The sequence below is a fragment of the Trachemys scripta genome, chromosome 5, assembly GCF_013100865.1.
Source record: "Trachemys scripta elegans isolate TJP31775 chromosome 5, CAS_Tse_1.0, whole genome shotgun sequence".
Classification (NCBI taxonomy): Eukaryota; Metazoa; Chordata; order Testudines; family Emydidae; genus Trachemys; species Trachemys scripta.
This window is the reverse complement of record NC_048302.1, coordinates 8888642-8908106: the sequence shown is the minus strand read 5'-3', so window position 1 is coordinate 8908106 and position 19465 is coordinate 8888642. Positions and strand designations below refer to the sequence as shown.

The window sequence follows — 19465 nt, the reverse complement described above, 5'->3', positions numbered from 1 at the left end:
TTATCACATATGTATGTATTAACAATGTATTTGGTCATTACTAAGATTTTGTGAATGTAGTGACTTTATTTAGAAATGTACTGTTAAAATGATTTTTCTCTAAAAATGCATTTTAACACATCTCCTTTAATCTTCTGTCATTCAGACTTTGTACAATAAATGGGTAAAATGGACATTTTCCTCTAAAAATTAAAAGGTGTGAAAGCTATATTTATTCAGTTATTTCTAGTACACTCAATAAAGATAAACTTAAATGAAAATTTAAAAAAAATCAAAATGGCTGACACCAAAAATACAGCTCTCCAAAAATGAGACCAAAAGGCAAAAAGGAGTGTGTGGAAACATGTTCAAATTTATATGATGAGAAAAAGGTAACGAGGTAAAACTACTAACCTCAAAATATAACATCAGCAAATAAATCTTTAGGATAAAGAATTCTTAAATCTTTCCTAACACTGTCACTTCCTTTCTTCTTCAAATCTGCTCTTCCAAGGAGCTTATGTGTTTTGTTTTGTTCCTTTAAAGACTTTCTGGTGATGAGATGGCTCATTAAGCCTGCACTAGCAAAACTCTTAGACGTTACAGAAGTACAGTCACCCAGACATATTTTTCCAGCAAGAGAGAAACAAAGAGGTGTGGTAAGATAAACACAACTCCTTTTTGGGGAATAATGTCCTAGGGAATTCTTATTTCAACAGCAGCAGAGACAGGAAAAATGCTAAGTGACAAAGATTCTTTGTACAGTGTATGTAATCATACTTTAAAAATGTAGAAATAAAGTGCTGTATGATACGCTAGCAGAAAAGTTTCTAAACAATGGCTTTCAGAATTTTCTCAGAGGAGGAGGTTGGCTATCAGTTGGCTATTGATAATTTATTCATTGTAGTGTGATAGTACCTAGGTATTCCTTTAGAGAATCAGGGTCTCAGTGTGCTAGGTGCTGTACAAACATGTAAGAAAGAAGAGAGTTCTTGCCCCAGAAATGTTATAATTTACAACATGACAGGCAGGATGCAACAGGCTGTCAGGACAGACAAATGGGGCAGGGAACAGTGACATGGAGATGAATTAAACTTGTACAGTTCTTGGTCCTCTATTTCCCACAGAGCATGAAGATGTATCGTCGGAGGAACTTAGTAAAGTTAGGGACTTCTGGATAGGAAGTGATACCCTAGTTGGCTGCTAAGCAGGTACAGTTTGATGCCTCTCTGAGCACACAGTGCAGCTGGGAGGATGAGATGGCAACATGGATAGAGTTGAGCAGAAAAGCAGAAATACCAATGGACTGTTTCTTAGGTGGTTACTTATGGCTTTCATTCCTGTTTTAGGCTGGCGTCAGGATGGAAATGGAAGAAACTAATAGAGTTAAAGTGCAGAAAAAAATAAGATCAAATGAGAAGCTACCATACATGACAGCTGTTGGTGCAGAAGCAAACCCTTTGAAAAAATTTACCATCCCTAAAATAAGGAGGACTGCCGATAAAGGTACGGTAAACTGGTAACAAAAATCAAAACGGAGCATTTTTGTCAAGTGAAAATTGTGCATAACCGTGTGTAAGTGATGTGTGTTATTCCAAAGCTCAATCAATACATGGTAAAACCTCAAGCCTTGAAATCAACTGACTTGTTTCATATTTAGCACCTACCAGATATTGTGAACCGAGTTGATTAAAGCTCAGAAAAACCTGCATGTTACTTCAATCACCCTGACATCTGCTGGGCAATACAGCGGTGCACAGACAATCCAGGAAATTTTTGGAGAGTGTTGGGGCCAACTTCCTGGTGCAACTGCTGGAGGAACCAACTAGGGGCCGTTGACCTGCTGCTCACAAACCAGGAAGAATTGGTAGGGGAAGCAGGTGGCAACCTGGCCAGCAGTGACCATGAGATGGTAGAGTTCAGGATCCTGACAAAAAGAAGAAAGGAGAGCAGCAGAATACAGACCCTGGACTTCAGAAAAACAGACTTTGACTCCCTCAAGGAACTGCTGGGCAGTATCCCCTGGGAGGCTAATATGAGGGGGAAAGGAGTCCAGGAGAGCTGGCTGTATTTTAAAGAAGCCTTATTGGGGGTGCAGGAACAAACCATCCCAATGTACAGAAAGAATAGCAAATATGGCAGGTGACCAGCTTGGCTTAACAGTGAAATCTTTGGTGAGCTTAAACACAGAAAGGAAGCTTACAAGAAGTGGAAACATGTTCAGATGACTAGGGAGGAGTATAAAAATGTTGCTTGAGCATGCAGGGGTGTAATCAGGAAGGCCAAAGCACAATTGGAGTTGCAGCTAGCAAGGGATGTGAAGGGTAACAAGAAGGGTTTCTACAGGTATGTTAGCAACGAGAAAAACATCAGGGAAAGTGTGAGACCCTGACTGAATGGGGAAGGCAACCTAGTGACATATGATATGGAAAAAGCTGAAGTACTCAATGCTATTTTTCCTCAGTCTTCACAGATAAGGTCATCTCCCAGATTGCTGTACTGGGCAGCACAATATGGGGAGAAGGTGAGCAGCCTTCAGTGGTGAAAGAACAGGTTAAGGACTATTTAGAAAAGCTGGACATGCACAAGACCATGGGGCCAGATGGAATGCATCTGAGGGTGCTGAGGGAGTTGGCTGATGTGATTGCAAAGCCATTGGCCATTATCTTTGAAAACTCGTGGCAATCAGGGGAGGTCCTGGATGATTGGAAAAAAGCAAATATAGTGCTCATCTTTAAAAAGGGAAGAAGAGAATCGGGTGAACTACAGACCGGTCAGCCTTACCTCAGGCCCCAGAAAAATCATGGAGCAGGTCCTCAAGGAGTCCATTTTGAAGCACTTGGAAGAGAGGAAGGTGATCAGGAACAGTCAACATGGATTCACCAAGGGCAAGTCATGCCTGACCAACCTGATTGCCTTCTATGATGAGATAACTGGCTCTGTAGATATGGGGGCTTATGAGGAGAGGCTGAGGGAACTGGGCTAATTTAGTCTGCAGAAGAGAAGAGGGAGGTGGGATTTGATAGCAGCCTTCAACTCTCTGAAGGAGGGTTCCAAAGAGGATGGAGCTAGGCTGTTTTCAGTGGTAGCAGATGACAGAACAAGGAGTAATGGTCTCAAGTTGTAGTGGGGGAGGTTTAGGTTAGATATTAGGAAAAACTATTTCACTAGGAGGGTGGTGAAGCACTGGAATGAGTTACTGTCACGGAGTATTGGGGGACTCAGGGCCCTGCATCCCTGGCTTCCTGCGATTCACCATGACTCTCAGCCAGCCAGTAAAGCAGAAGGTTTATTTGGATGACAGGAATACAGTCCAAGACAGGTCTTGCAGGCACAGACAACAGGGCCCCCCTCAGTTAGGTCCATCTGGGGGTCCCAGGCATCCCAGCCCCCCTTGGGAGGTCAGAGCCATCTCTGCCTCCCAGCTATCTCCCCACCCAGCTTCCAAAACTCTGCCTTCAGCGACCCCTCCCACAGCCTTTTGTTCAGTTTCCCGGGCCAAGGTGTCACCTGGCCTCCAACCCCTTCCTGGGTTCTCATGTTACATGCTCAGGTATTTGCCTTCGGGCAGACTCCCATCCCGCAATGCAGACTATCCTAGCCATACTCCCCTGTCAGCATTCACAGACCACAGTAAGAACAGTCCCAGTTCGTCACAGTTACCTAGGGAGGTGATGGAATCTCCATCCTTAAAGGTTTTTAAGGCCTGGCTTGACAAAGCCCTGGCTGGTATGATTTAGTTGCTCCTGCTTTGAGCAGGGGGTTGGACTAGATTACCCCCTGAGATCTCTTCCAACCCTAATCTATGATTTTATGGTTACAGACTATAATGAATATCTTGAATTTAAAATATTTTTTTTTTAGTTTTGTCCAGTTTTGCCAACACATCCAGAAAACCATTCTCAAATGTCATATATTCTGTTACATATGAGCACCAATACATGGAGTTAAAGAGAGAGTTTGTCAGTTTCTGAAATAGAGGAGATGCTTTCTGTTGAAGTCAGGTCCTACAAAATGGTGACTTAGAGCCATTGGCCTGAAACGTACCCACAGGGTCATGGACCATGGACGAAGGCATAACCACACCCCCCTCAGTTATTTTCTCTGCCTGCCATTGGACCAGGAGTGTAGAACCATTTCTTGTGGGGGCTTTGTGTATTTGGTATTGTGGTGTTTGTTTGTATTGTGTAGAAAGGTTTAATTTTAGCTAGTTATGGCAGTTAACACATTTCAAGATGGCTATGGTGAGTGAGCTGTGTGTAGCCTCCTGTCAGGCTCTTGTTGGCCTGCCAGTCATATAGTTCAATTTGTCACATTGTGCATTATTCAGTTGTCCTCCCCCTTTGCCTGAATTTAGTTCAATCCAGTGGAGCTCCAATCCAAGGTGCACTCCTCACTCACTCTACCAAGCAGTGTGGGGAGCAAGGAGACTTGGCTCTGTGGATGACACCAGGTCTCCCTCACATGGAGAGTTCTGAGGAGCTGTGGGAGAGGAAGAGAAAGGAGTCCTCCTCCCTCCCAGTAGTCAGGAGGAAGGGAGAAAGCCGAAGACTCGAGGTGAAAGGAGAAGTGGGAATAACAAGTCCCCAAGCCTCCCTAGTCTGTCGTGTAAAGGAAAACTTTGTGTATGTTCTTTGCTTATATATTTACTCAAGAGTCTCCTCACTTGTACCCTCTAGTTGATTTTTCTATAATCCCTCAAACAGGTATTGAATTCTCCTGTACTGGGGTGTCAAACGTTTGGCACCCAGACCCTTTCTCTGGCCCACAGCTTCACCCTTCAGAAGGGTCAGACCTGCAGTTGCCGACTGTAATTTGTCCTGCTCGGCATGGTAGATCCTCGCTCCTACTGAGTGCCCAAATTACCATACCTTTGAAATCACCCTCTTCCTGGGGAGACTGGCCAGGGGCTGCTCCCCTTCTTAGCAGCTGTGGACTTGGCCACAGCCATCCCGCAGTGAGGCCGGATTATTGCGACTCACTGCACCTAAGAGTGGAGCTGCCAACCCTGAACATTGTCCTGTTGGTACAGAATGCAGATCCCTGCCTACCTAGGACACCCATTGCTCTGCTCTCTGTGCTGGCTTTCTGTTGAGCATGGACCATACACTTAATGCTGATATTCTAAACCTTCCATGGGATTGATCCTAGCTACCTGAGAGATTCTCTTTCCTCTCTATGAGCACCATCTCTTACAACAGAAACCTTCCTTAAGAGCAATGAACTGTACTGTTATGTGAGACATACGAGACAGAACTTTCTCAGCCGCAGAGCCAAGATCCTTGGGCAAAGTAATTAGCATGACAAATGGTCTCAGAACAGACAGCAAAGGCACATTGTTTTAACGTATCCACTGTGCCACGCTGCCTCGCCCTGGGTTAATGTTTGCCAAAATTAATTTAACAGACTTAGGGCTTGTCTACACATAAACCACTACAGCTGTAGTGCTTCTGTGAAGACACTCCCTGTGCCGACGGGAGGGGTAATCCATCTCACCGGGAGGCAGTAGCCAGGTCGACAGAAGAATTCTGTCATCAACCTAGTGCTGTCTATACCGTGGTTAGGTTCGTTTAATTGCATTGGCGAGGGATGTAGATTTTTCACACCTCTGAGCGACATAGTTATACTGACCTACTTTCCTAGTGTAGACCAGGCCGTAGTGAATTTGCTGTCAATGAAATCTACTTATGTCCGTCTGCAAAGGGTATTGGAAAATCCATCATATATTCACCATTTCCTTTGTTGTGTTTCTAGTTTCTTTAACACCCTGCTACACTAATCAGAGGGAATATAGCAGCATCAGCCATACTCTGAGCCAGTCTCGTCTCAACACAGGATGTGACCTGCAGTCCTCATGGCAGTTTGGTGAGATAAAACTGGTACACAATGAAGATCTGGAAAAAAAATTTGCTGCAAAGAGGTAGGTTATTGCAAAACGAATGGCAGTGAATTCACCATGGTGACTTTTCATGACATATCCCTTTGCTCTTAATATTCTTTCATCATTTCTTTCCATTGCGAGACCAGCTTCTTCCAATGGCAAGTCAGGGATGCCAGCGCTACCATGGTGCTCGCTTTACAAAGTGTCCTTCTGGGCATTCTGGGCATTTGCTTGCTGCGTAATACGACTTCCATTACTTTATTTTGTTTTAAATCTCATCCGCGCTTTTCCTGCCTCCTTTCTTTATCTATCTACATGTTTTTTATTTACAAGATCTTCAGGAGACTGTGAGCCAGGTTCTCTGTCCTGCTACATTCCCTTTGCAGAGTCTGGCCTTGTCCCCCGCTCCTGATGATTCCTACGGGTGCTGCTGGTAGACCTAGAACTGTAATCTTCCTGGCAGCTCCAGGCACAGGGAGCATGTTGGTACAAAGGAATGGAGAGATGGTGCGACCGAAGTGCACTGCTCCCGGCTATCTGCAGACAGTCCCTTGGGCACCATCCATCAACAGTTGCAAATAAGAGCAGACCCAAGGCATCATTAACTTGTACCAGGTAGAGGATCAGGGAGCCATAACTGGCTGTGACAGTTTTCCCTCCGCTGCAGCCCATCTCCTTAATCTTTGAACAGCATAGGCAAGTTATGCAATGTGACTATTCATTAATAATGTCCTTGTTTTTTGTAGTTTCATGCCAAACATTTAAAAGCATATCAAATAGAATAAAATCTACAAAATATCATCTATGATAGGGCAAAGCACATACCCATAACTGACCAGAAGTTTCCAGTTTTTTCCTGTTACTTGATCAGGTAAATTGGTCTATCCACATGTGACACTTCTGTTCACTGGCTGGAGGTGAGGATGAGATCAGCCCTGAGGGAGGGCAGGTCTCTTAGGGAATTACTGGGGATGGAAAACCGCTTTGCAGGACATCTGTGATTACCTTGGATATTATTATTTATTAACACAAGTTGGAAGGGGGTGAGACATTTCTTTGGTTTATGACGCTCATACATTTCAGCACTGCTATCACACACACGTACGTGCTAAACAGTTCTAAATCCACTATCGTGGTTGGGTTCTTACAAGTCAGAAGCATTAGAAAGGCACCATTCTGATGATGAAAAGTTTATTATATTAACGAACAAAAAGCTTTGTGAAGCTATTTATTACTCACACAGCATAACTGAGGCAAACCCATAAAAGCAAGGAAATGAAAAGTTAGGGCACCTAACAGTGTGTGCTTTCTCCTCCTCCACCCCCAAGCATGTGCCTTACCATTACCGCAATGCCCTATGCCACACACCGTGCCCTGCAACTGGAACTCTGCCACTCTTCTGCCTTTCTGCATGTGCCCCTTTATCGGGCTCCTCTCCCCATGCTAGCAGTTGTGGATGTTGGGGGTAGTAGTTGGTGGTTCTTCACAGGCCTCTCTGCCTGGCTCCCCAGAGCTTTGAAAAGCTGCATGTGTTGGGGTGTGTGTGAGGCTCTCATATGAGAGGGACGTCATTGTCCTACGCTAAGGGTTTGCGCCCCCTACATCTGCCTGAGCACTTGTGCCAGTGCTTCAGAGAGCGGAACTTGCCTTCCTGTCTCAGTTACCTCTTGCCTTCATCTAGCTTGTCGTCATCATAGTTTTCTTGTACTTAGTTAGTTTGTGTGGCACAGCACAGAACGTGTTGTGCCTAGCTTGCTCTTGTACCAGGAGTCTTTGGCCCCCCACCTGGACCATGTCTGGTTGCAAGCCCCCTAAAGGCTTTGGATATGTGCCTCCTGCCCACTGATTATACCAGACACCAGCACCCAATTCCAGTGCCTTGTATGTCTGGGCGAGACCTGCTTCACTGCATGTTTTCAGCTGCTTGACTCTGTGCCTGTACCGACTTCTCCAATCTGCTTCTGGGTACCTTTGACCCCTTCAAAAACGAATCCAGAGGGTCTGTTGATTTGATTCTTCCCCACAGTAAGTGATGCAGACCCAGAGGCAGTATCACAGTTCAGTTAAGGACAAACCCATCTTGTCTCACCCTACAGTCTGCTGGTTCCTTAAGGGTTTGGTAAATGTGTTCGTCCCCTACCCCCACCCCCATTAAGGAGCCCATGTCTTAATGGGACTTTAATCTTGCGCTGACATGCCTTTCTTGAGTGGGTATTGATCAAAAATATCCTTCCTGGCAGCTGTTACATCTGCTAGGAGGGATAGTGAGCTCAATGCTTGGATGGGTACTCCACCTTACAGTGGCTCCACAAGAACAAAGTCACCACGAGGCCACATCGAGGCTTCATGCCTAAGGTGCTTTCAGATTTCCACTTATCTCAATGCATTTCTCTGCCCATGTTGTTTTCCAGATCCCATTTCCTCCCGGGGCAACTTGCCTCTCTACCCTAGATGTAAAGAAGGTGCACTGCTTTTATCCGGAAAAGACCAGGCCCTTTAGCAATTCTGGTTGCTGGTTCTTCAGACATGTGCCATTGTGGATGCCACTAGCTGCATGTTCACCTCGTGCACAAGACTGGAGTTTGTCAGACTAGACGTGTCCGTCAAGGCTGCACACGTGCCTTATGCAACTTCATGCTCCTGTACAAGGGCAGAACACCTGTTACCCTCTCTCAGTTCCCCTTTTCTGCCTCTGGCAGTGAATGGAACCTGCTGCAGGTCCCACCTGCTGTTTCTTAGCATTGGCTAAATGTCCTACAAACCTTTAGAACTCTTCTGAATTGACATACGCCCTCCATGGTGTATGTTGACCCATCTGGATTGAGTATTGATGGTTAGAAACACCTACAGATGGCTACATAGCTTGACAGGCTCTAAACCTGTCGGCTTCAAGCCTTGTCCATCATGTGATGGACTAATTTCCCTGAAAGATGGAAACAGCAGGTGTCTCTTTTGTTTAGGAGAGACTCATCTACTGAGCACCTTTTCGGTGTGCCTGTCATTCCCCACAAGTATGTGAGATACCCAACACACAAGTCTAAAGCTCCATCTCCTAGAGCTATCCATGAAGATCTCAACAGACCCTGAGGACACACGCTCCGGAGTCCTGCTCGTGGACAAGCCAGCCTCATCCAGTTCCCTGTCTAGCAAACAAGAGACACGGAAACCCAGTGCAGACAAAGCAGTACCGAAACTAGGATCTGGCATTGGCACCCCCAGCACCAAAACCAACCCCGGCATCATCTGCACCGAAGCTGGCACTGAGACCTCTGGTACTGAAGTCCAGCACTGAGAATGCTGCTCTGAGTACGGAGGTGGAGCTGAGTGTCCTCCCATAAGGACAGACGTCATAAAGCCTCTAGAGAGAAATCCACCAAGCTCTGCATGATGTGAAGGGCTGGTGATAAGGAACAGCCTATGGCACACAGACGCCTCTGACTCCAGCTCCAGTGACATACCTCTTGACATTGACACCTACTTTGCAGGATGTGCTGCTGGGAAAACCAGGGCAATCATCAATGCTGAAGCACCTACAGGTTCTAGTACAGACCCCAGGACCAAGAGCACTAAATCCCTTGGTGCTGCCCCCAGATGAGGTCTTCCACCTCACCGCCACTGGGGTATAAATTCATGTCTTCTCTCTTTAGGCAGTGGTCAACTACATAGAGGGACCTGTCCATGTGCCCTACAGGGCTCTGCCACTTCCAGCTTGTCTGGAATGGCACTGGACTGACCACTATCAAACGAGCCAGCTCTATTCCTACAACATGCCACCCTGGCCTTATTGGGTGTACTGGCGTCCTCCATCTTGCATTGAGAAGCAGATCTCCACCACACTCGAGAAAGGAAAGAGGTTACTCTCACCATTGGTGTCACTGGCCAGACCACCTCTGCCGGAGTGCCGGGGCAGAGCACCACCAATGTCCTGTACCACCACCAAAGGACCTCTTGTCTTTGTCACTTGATGACGCATCAGGAGCCACATGAGATGCAGCCACTTTGCCCTGTTCCGCTGGATGTGGTCTGACATGATGTCAGACAGACAGATGTTAGAGATCATCACCCATGGCTACCCCATCCAATGCACTCATTACCCCTTACCCACACCCCTGGCCTGTCCTGCTTCTGGGACCCTGACAGCTTGTTACAAGTGGAAGTTACTGGAGGAGGAGGGGCCTGTTTTTGTCCCAGCAGAGAGTTGGGGGGGGTTCAGTAGGGAGACATGGAACACAGGGTGTACTCACATCATGGGGGTTAGCTAGTGGTGGAAAGTGACTGGGTTAATTTTCTGGGTGACGAGGAAGGGAGCAAAGTATCGATAGTCAAGTTTGCAGGAGGGAGGGGAGGTGTCCGGGTGTTTTGTCTCCAATGGCGATGGGAGGGTTAGCCTGGCGGTGGTGGTCAGCAAATTGCTTGTAGTCTGTCTTGGCAGTGACCAGCTGGGCTCTTAGCTTCTCCTGAACATGATGGTGGTGTTCAACCAGGTCAGAGGCAGCAGGAACGTGGGAAGTTAAGGGGAGGGATGGGTAGAACCAGGAATGGAAATGGTAGTTGGAGAAAAAGGGACTCCGCTGAGTGGACTTAGGCTCTGAGTTTTTGTAGGTGAACTCTGCAAAGGATAGAAGTTGGACCCAGTCATCCTGGTGGAATTTGATAAAACACCACAGGTACTTCTCTAAAACTTAATTTACTCATTCCGACTGCCCATCCATTTGGGGATGATAGGCAGTGGAGAGACATACGTCAACATTTAAGAGGCAGAAGAGTTCATCTCCCACTTTTGGCAGGAACTGTGGTTCGCAGTCTCGTGCTATTAGGAGGTGTAGCGGGGTGATCACCCCGCTCCGGCCCTGGCAGGGGACAAGCAGCCCTGGAAAGGACAGCAGCTCTGAAAGCTGGGCTGATTGGGAAGCAGCCACAGCTGTAGCTGGCTTAATGAGGGCCCAGCTGGCCCTTATAAGAGATAAGAGGGCAGTGGGCCAGAAGCAAACGGTCTCCCTCTAGCTGAGGAGGGAGATGGACCTAGTTGCCTGAGTGCTAAATGGTACTGGAGTGAAGCGGGGCTGGGGAAAGGCCAGAGGAGCTGGGGAGCTCCGGGCCAGCAACTCCCCAGCTGCAGGGCCTTGTACAAGGCCCCTGGAGGTACTGTGTTGCAGGGAAAGGCAGCAGGTCAAAACCTCCCTTGCCTATGATGAGTGGCTTATACAGCCTGCAGTCTGCCCCAGTGAGCGGGGGCTAGATGGTGACTGGCAGTAGCCCACGACTGAGGCAAGGTGGGGATAGAGGGTTGGGGGTTCTCCTGCATGGGGAGACCCTGAGACTGCAGGGGTAATGGCAGGGGGTAGTGGGTCCTGGGAGGGACACGGGTGCCAGCGGCAGCAGGACACCAGCCTGGAGAGGGTGCTCTGGCGGCTGGAAACGCTAATTCCCTGAGATGACCAGCAGGAGGCACCGCAGGGGTGAGTCCCTCACCGTCACACGAGGTAACCCAGGAAGCTTGAAAACATGGTAAAAAAAAAAATAGACGGCCTGTCACCTCTGCAGTGGGAATCTTGTGACAGGGCACGAAGTGGGACATCTTGGAGAGGAAGTCTACGACCACTAATATGGCAATGTGGTTCTTAGAGTTAGGGAATTCTACAATAAAATCCATTGATAGAGAGTCCCAGGGTCAGGAAGGAGTAGGTGGTGGGACCAGGGCCTTAGTATGGGGGACCTTCATGCAGCAGCTTACTTTGTATGAGTCGATGTATAACCTCACAGAGGCGGGCAGTCTGGACCACCAGAAATGGCACATGATCAGTGTCATGGTCTTCCAGTGTCCAAAATGGGTGGCCAGAAGTGAGTTGTGGCATAGTCAGAGGATTGCAATACCAGGTGGGCCTTTGGGGCATTAACATGCCTGTGAAACAGAAGTACCCCATTCTTGACTGAGAAACCTGGGTCAGGCTCAGCATTGGGCGATGTCTGTTTAGTCACCAATTGGTCACTTGGCAGGGAGAATTTTAATAAGAGTTAACATCCCTGTTCACTAATATGTTGATGAAATGGTGGGGCTTCAGCATGGTGGAAGGTTCTGATGGTCCTTTTTTGCCATCAAGGTATTCCCCCTTGCAGGAGAGTATGTTGGGTTTGCCATTCTGACCTCCAGGTCATTAATGCAGCGTAAACTCAAAGCGTGAAAAAAAACACAGACCATCAGATCTGGCGTGGGTTGAGGGCCTTCATAGATCGCAGGCGCATAACGTTTTTTTTTTTTTTGTGGTCAGTGAATACTTGAACAGGAAAACGCACATCCTCCAAATGGTAATGCCATTCCTCAAAAGCGGCCTTGATGGCCAGCAGCTCTTTGTCACAGCTTTAATAGCTCCACTCCATAGGATTTAGGTTTCTGGAGTAGAATGAGCCTGGATGAAGAATGGTTGGTGACCCCTGCGGTTGTGATAGTGCTGCCCCCATGGCATAATTGGAAACATCTGCGGACAATGAAGAGCTTGGATGGATTCGGATGCCTCAATATAGGTGCAGAGGTGAAGGTCTTTTTCAGTTGCTTGAAAGCCTGGTGGGCCTCCGTTGTCCAGATAAAGGCATAATTTTTACGGAGGAGTTGGGGTAATTGGGACCACTACTCAGGAGAATTCCTTGATGAACCCCAGGCGAAATTTGGAAATCCCAGGAAGCACTGGATGTCACGGACGGACCTTGGCGGGGCCCAGTCCACAGTGGCAGTGACTTTCTATGGATCCATGCTGATCCTGTCTGGTGAGATAATATAACCTAGGAAATAGATGGTGGTGTAATCAAATTTGCATTTAGGCCATTTTTCCTGAGGTGTTCCAGCACTTGTCAGACAGGCTGGTCATACAGAGTCTGGTTCTCCAAGAAGATGAGGATGTTTAGGTAGATAAAACAAATTGGTCTAGGATATCCTGGAAGATATCATTCACAAAACACAGGAATGTGGCTGGGGTATTGGAAAGGCCAAAGGGCATAACCAGGTACTCATAGTGACCATACCTGGGATGGAAGGCTATCTTCCACTCATTGCCCTCCTGTATGTGGACCAAGCTGTATGCACTGCGCAGGTTGAGCTTGGTGAAGACGTTTGCTCCGCTGACCTGTTCTAGGAGCTTGTTGATCAGTGGAAAAGGTTATTTGTTCCTGATGATAATCAACACAGAGGCACAGCATCCTGTCCTTCTTTTTAACAAACAGGATGGGGACCCCAGAAGTTGATTCGGATGGCTGAATCAAGTTTTTAGCCAAATTTTCATCCAGGTAATCCCGTAGGGCCTTGAGCTCAGGTTCTGATGAAGGATAAATGCATCCAAAGAGGATCTTTGCCCCCTGGCTGCAGGTCTATAGGGCAAACATAGGATCAGTGTGGGAATAAGACATCAGCCTTCATTTTATCGAACACATCTGCAAGATCTTTGTACTTGTCCGGGATTGATGAACCAGTCTCTTTGGAGGCTGAGGTAGTACCGAGCAGGGAGGACACCTTCCCAGTGCAGATTCGAGCTTCTCCCTGCTGGGTCTTGCCTCGGCATTGCAGCTGGCAAAATCCAGAATTAAACCATATCTTCCTCACTGCCCATGAAATGTTTGGGTTGTGGAGGGAGAGCCAGGGGAAGCCCAGTATGACCTGAAAGTGCGATGAAAGGATCGGGTTGAATTTCATAGTTTATTAGTGGTCCCCAGTCCTGATCTGGAGAGGGGCTATCTCATAGGCAACTGGCCAGGAGGTCAGCATATTGCCATCAGTAGTTTCCGCTTGCTGTGGGACAAGCTTCTTCTGGATGGGCAAGTGGTTCTGAAGGCTCTGGAATAGGGAAGCCATCTCTGGGGCTGCAGTACCCAGGTACTCCATCAAGGCTGGGGCAGGAACAGGGATTGGATCAGGAGCCGGCTGGGAGTCTGATACACTGCAAGGCAGCAGGAGGGTTCCTGGCCGGGTTGTGCTGCTGAGTGAGCAGCCCTGGTGTGGCTGCAGGTTTGCAAAGTGGTCCCTAAAAACAGGAATATCAAGTAGGAGCAGAGAGACTCTATTATTTCTGTATTTGGCACTGGTGCGACTACCGATAGAATATTGTGTCCATTTCTGGTGCCCACAATTCAAGAAGGATATTTATAAATTGGAGAGGGGTCAAAGAAGAGCCATGAGAATGATCAAAGCTTTGATGACTTGTACAGTCAATTGCTTGACTACACTTTGGTTCATTTTAAAATAGATTCAAGAGACCAAATAATATCAGTCAGGGTTATTGCTAAAAGTCAATAATAGTATAGTACAGGAAGAAAGTTTCAAATGTTACCAGTTTCTGAGAAGCCATCTTGTGCAGCATTGTTAAATTCACCTTACACAGAAGGTGTTCTTCTGAAGTTACACTCCTAAAGCTATTATTTTTATACCCATCCTGTTTACAACTAAAAGGGTACTGTGTGTGTATTCTGAAACTAGATATAACCAGCCTTCTACCTTGTTTTTCTGGTACCATGGTTATAGCTCTCATCTCTTTCTGAGCACATGCAGTGCAGATACCAAGGGGTGTGAAGCCATCTCCTAGGTTTGTGCCAGGTAGATTAACCATATATTTTGTCCTCTTCCTTTGGGACATTCCAATACTGGCCTGTGAGAGTAACTCCCTGCTTTGTTGCTATGGTAAAACACCCATATGCCCTAGCCTGACAGTTTTCCTATCTACTTAAACAAAAGCTTACTTCAGCTAAAGCAAGATATTATGGGATACTTAGCATAAGTGAACAGAATTGTGGCAAAGTATAATACATTAAGTTAATATAACTTCCCGACACTTATATTAATACTATGCACATAATACCTCTTAATGTGGTGTATACTATGCCTAACATATATGAATTGGTTAACAGGCCCCTGCTTGTTGCTTTAATTATATCAGGGCGACACCCTGCATTTGGATGCCTAAATGATAGAGTCTGAACTGACTCTGATTTCTTTTGTTGTTCTGCAAGATCATGAGAGATCCTTCTTCAGGCTAGAAAACCTGCCACTCACAAGGACTACAATCAGAAATGGAAGAGGTTTCTCTTCCTTGGCACCTACTAAGGGGGATTGTTCCAGAGTCGTCCTCTATTTCTCCTGTCCTGGACTATTTACTATACCTCAAGGAAGCCGTCTGCCTCTGCTTCCCTTTAGATCCATTTAGCTGCAATTTCTGCATACCATTTTCCTGTGCAAACCTCTGGTGATGTTTTCTACTCCACAGCCACACAGTTCTTTAAAGGCCTTAACAATGCGTTTCCCCCTGTGAGAGCGCCTGTTCCTCTGTGAGACTTGATCTTGGTGCTAGCAAAACTGAGGGAACCTCCTTTGAATTATGGGAGGAGTGTGGTGTGGTTTACCTACCTGTTTTATAAAACCGCCTTCCCCATAGCCACTGTATCGGCTGTGAGGGCCAGGGAGTTGCTGGCAGTGCACCCAGTCATCAAGTAATGATAAGGTATCCCTACATTCTTACCTGAAATGCATTCCAAAGGGAGTGACAGATTTCCACATTAAGTAGGTCAACTCTCTCCTGGGTTTCTTCTCAAAACCTCACTGGGAAACCTAGCTGCACATGAAAAGAGCACTCTGTTGCTGCTTAGCGAGAACTGAGCCCTTCTGGAAGTGCAATAGACTGTAGTTGTGGAAACAGGAAGCAGAGTAAAGGTCAGACTCTTTCCTTGCAGGGGTTGGACAAATGGGTCACCTTATCTATTTGTATATGTTGTTACTGAGCCAGAATCCCCTTAGCAACAGGAATCAGCGCCTATTTCACATGGGCTACTGCCACTTCAGTGGCATTTTTCAGGCTTATGCCTGTCCATAGGGGAGATTTGTAGAGCAGCAGCCACTTGGCGTTGGGTTACAGCTTCCCTAAGCACCAATCATTAGCCCTGGCCTACTGTTCACATGCTAGATTTGGGTAGGCAGTGCTGCGGTCTCTGCTTAACTGGAGAACCTCTTGGCCCGACGGGTCCGTTCTACATGGTATGGCTGGTTCATCTCCAACAGGTGGGAATGCACAGGCACTTTCAAAGGAGAGGTGACTTTGGTAACTGTTGTTGTCTGAGAATCCCCTCTATGCTCTCACACTCCTTGCCCTCCCTCCGTTTGTTCTCTGAGTTCTTGTCACACTCGGAGACTCTGCAGTTGAGAATCATAGAATCATAGGGTTAGAAGGGACCACAAGCGTCATCTAGTCTAAACCGCTGTCAAGATGCAGGATTTGTTGTCTAAGTCATCCAAGACAGATGGCTCTGTCCAGCCTCCTTTTGAAAACCTCCAGTGAAGGAGCAGCCAAGACTTCCCATAGCAGTTGGTTCTATTGTCCTACTGTTCTTACAGTTAGGAAGTTTTTCCTGAGTTTAGGAGAAGGAACGGAGGCAGTTGGGGCTGCACATCTTTATATAGACTCAGAGGTCTAGTCTAAGCTTCACCAGGGAGCGATCATGCAGGCCACATGGACACAGCTTTGGTAGTGGTTCTGTGAGCTTGATGCCGGGGGCGCCAAATCCCACGAATGGCCATGTACAGAGGTATCTCTTGAAGAACAAGTTACCAGCAAGTGTCGTTTATTTACAGCGAGAGACTCAAGGAGCACAATCTGTTTAGTTTCTCCAAGAGATGGTTAAGAGATGAGTTAATTGTGGTCTGTACGTACCTGCATGAGGAGAAGAGGGCTCTTCAATCTAGCAGGCAAAGGCATAAAAAAAATCCAGTACCTGAAAGCTGATGCTAGGCAAAGTCAAACAGGAAATAAGATGCCAGTTTTGGTAACAGTTGGGGTAATTGACCACTGAAAAATTTACCAAGGGGTGTGGTGGCTTCTTCATCCCTTGAAATCTTTAAAACAAGATCTCAGGGGTCAAATTCCTCCCAATAATCAGCGTGACTCCCATTGTCACCAATTATGCCACTGTGACTACAGAGGAGTGCTGTCTTATCATTGTCCTGGCTCCCTGAACTTCGGTAACCTTTCTCAGCACCTTGGGATCTGTTCATTTGTTCCCCTTCACGTGCTTCACCCTCAGGGTTTTGCATTGCAGACACCATCCTGGCAGCAGAGGACTCTAAAAATCTATCAATAGGACTTTTCAGTGTGGCAGAAGGGTCACTCTTGGCTGTGAGCAGAACTGTACAGAGCCAAGCCTCCCAAAGGGGAGGGCAAAGCAGGGCCAATAGGACCCTGGGATATCTATAATATTTACTTGTATTATCTATGCACGTCTTTGAAACCTGATGGCTGTGTTAGCTGTCAAAGTGTGTAACCTCTTTTTATTTCATTGCTAGGGCCAAGATGCGTGAGGAAGGAAGGCAAGGCAGAGAACTTGAGGAACATTTTTGCTTTTTGGTGCTGCCTTGGGATGAGGTCTCAAAAATTTACCAGAGTGGAATACATACCAGCGAGTCTGCAATGAAGGAATTGGGAAATCCCCTCCTTGGAGTTTATTTATTCAGACATGTTGATGTTGCTTTGAATTATGCAAACAGATTGATCAGTGCAGAAAACATCCTAGTTTTCAAGGTAAGTGCCATGTACAGAGTTAGGGGGAACATTTTCAAAAGTGCACAAGTGCTCTAGGCGCCAGTAACAGGCAGGGCCAGCTCCAGCGTTTCTGCCGCCCAAAGCGCTCCCCCCCCCCCAAAAAAGCCGATCGGCGGCAGCTCAATCGCGCTGCTTCATTCTTCGGCGGCGGATTCTTCACTCCCTGTCTTCCTCTTCAGTGGCACTTCGGAAGAGGAAGAGAGGGACTGAGGGACCCATCGCCGAAGACCCAGAGGTGCCGCCCCGATACCGGACGGAGTCCGCCTCTTTGTATTGGCCACCCCAAGCATTGCTTCCTTCGCTGGTGCCTGGAGCCGGCCCTGATAACAGGGCAGGCTCCTCTCCCACCTTGGGGTCCCTCACACACAGTCTTGGACGCCTCTTGATTGTCAACACCTGAGTGAGTTTTTATTTGTTACCCCCGTCACAGTCCCCATGAAGCACTTCTAACTACCGTGTCCTTCCACTACTGTCACGATCCCCATGAAGCACTGCTACCTTCCGCGTCCTTTTGCCACTGTCAGAGTCCCCAGGCAACACTTCTACCTGTGATGTCCTTCCGCCACTGTCAGTCCTGTGCAGCTCTTCTGCCTGCAGCATCCTTCCACTACAGACCCCATGTAGCACTGCCACCTGCAGCATCCTTCTGCTCTCAGCTGCTATCATGATCCCCGTGCAGCACGTCTGCCTGCAGTGTTCCTCTGCCACCATCATCGCCTCTATGTAACACTTTTACCTGCAGTGTCCTCCTGACACCAACCCAGTCGCTGTGCAGCACTTCCACCTGCAGTGTCCATTTGCCCCCGTCACAGTTCCCACGCAGCATGTCTGCCTGCGGTGTCCTTCCACCCTCAGTCTGTCCGCAGCTTTCTGCTTGAAGAGGAAGCAGTCTCACCAGCCAGAGACCTGGCTTCCCCTGGGATTTGCTAGTCTTCTCTCCTCCCCTTGGGCTTCCTTCTTAGGCTTTTTAACTACCGTCTCAACTGATTAGATAATTAACTCCTTAGCTCATCAGCCTACAGTCTGATTATAGTCTTCTGCTCCTCAATTAGGGCTTCTCTGGGGGAACTAGTTGGTGTCTAGTGACCAGGGGGGCTGGGTCAGCTGCTGGCTCTCAGCACTCGGTCACAGAGCCTAAATCCTCTTTTCAAAAGTTACCGAGAAGCCGCATTGACTTTTAGTGGGAGTTAGGCTCCTAAGTGCCTGAGTTGCTTCTGAAAAGGAGACTTGGGTTCCTAGGTCACATAAGCACTTCTGAAGGTTTTACCCCGGTGAATACTCTTTCAAGCTAATTGCTTTGTGGTGCGCATGAGTCATTTGCCTCTTATTTAAGCAATGTTATTTGGAAACTGGTGCACTGTATACAAGGGACATATCACTAACAGTGCACCCGTTTGTACATTCCACCAAGTATGTAAACAGGAGAGGTTATGGAGATGATTTAAAATAAGAACAGGTGTGCAGGTAGTACCATTTCTAAGTATCTAGCTATGCTGACAACAGAAGCCTTAAAAACGGTTTCATTTTTTTAATACTTCTATTTTCTTAGACAGTTATTATTTCTTGGAAGCCGTTCCCTTTTGTTGTGTTCCTAATTTTCCTGCTTTCCTCTGGCAGTGGGTAGTGTACCTTCGCTTTAACCTAAACTATAATAGATTGATTTTGGCACATCCTTGTTGAAATCTTTTGCTTTATTTGAACAGGTTCTCTTTGGAAAGGTAAAAAAAATTCAGCCTCCTATGGGTAAAAAGAAAGTTGCCCTGGATCCTACCCCAAACTTCGATTGCCACATGTCTAGAATTGCTCCTACACTTAAAGATCCAGTTGATGTGCAGGCCATTGGCTCGTCGGTACGCTGACCTTTCATTTCACTTGATTTGTTTATTACATGGTCTAAATAGAATTGTATAGATCATCTTTCCTTGTTCCCACCCTGGAAGTGAGAATAAAATGGTAGGGCCAGATTCACTGGTACTCTGTCTGCTTTGTGCCACTCAAAGTAACTGTAAAGTCAGCTTGACTGGATGGTTAAGATGGG

General features: G+C 47.0%; 1 protein-coding gene across 1 annotated transcript in view; it reads left to right on the top strand.

The window, feature by feature from the left end:
• The first annotated feature begins 1334 nt into the window (after nucleotides 1-1334).
• Nucleotides 1335-19465, top strand: part of TEX15 (testis expressed 15, meiosis and synapsis associated) — a 64473-nt gene continuing 46342 nt past the window's right edge. Inside the window, exons 1-4 of the mRNA XM_034772726.1 lie at nucleotides 1335-1485; nucleotides 5734-5899; nucleotides 17172-17406; nucleotides 19131-19277. Of these exons, the coding sequence (XP_034628617.1) occupies nucleotides 1341-1485; nucleotides 5734-5899; nucleotides 17172-17406; nucleotides 19131-19277 (693 nt within the window). The 5' untranslated portion in view covers nucleotides 1335-1340. The remainder of the gene's footprint in view (nucleotides 1486-5733; nucleotides 5900-17171; nucleotides 17407-19130; nucleotides 19278-19465) is intronic.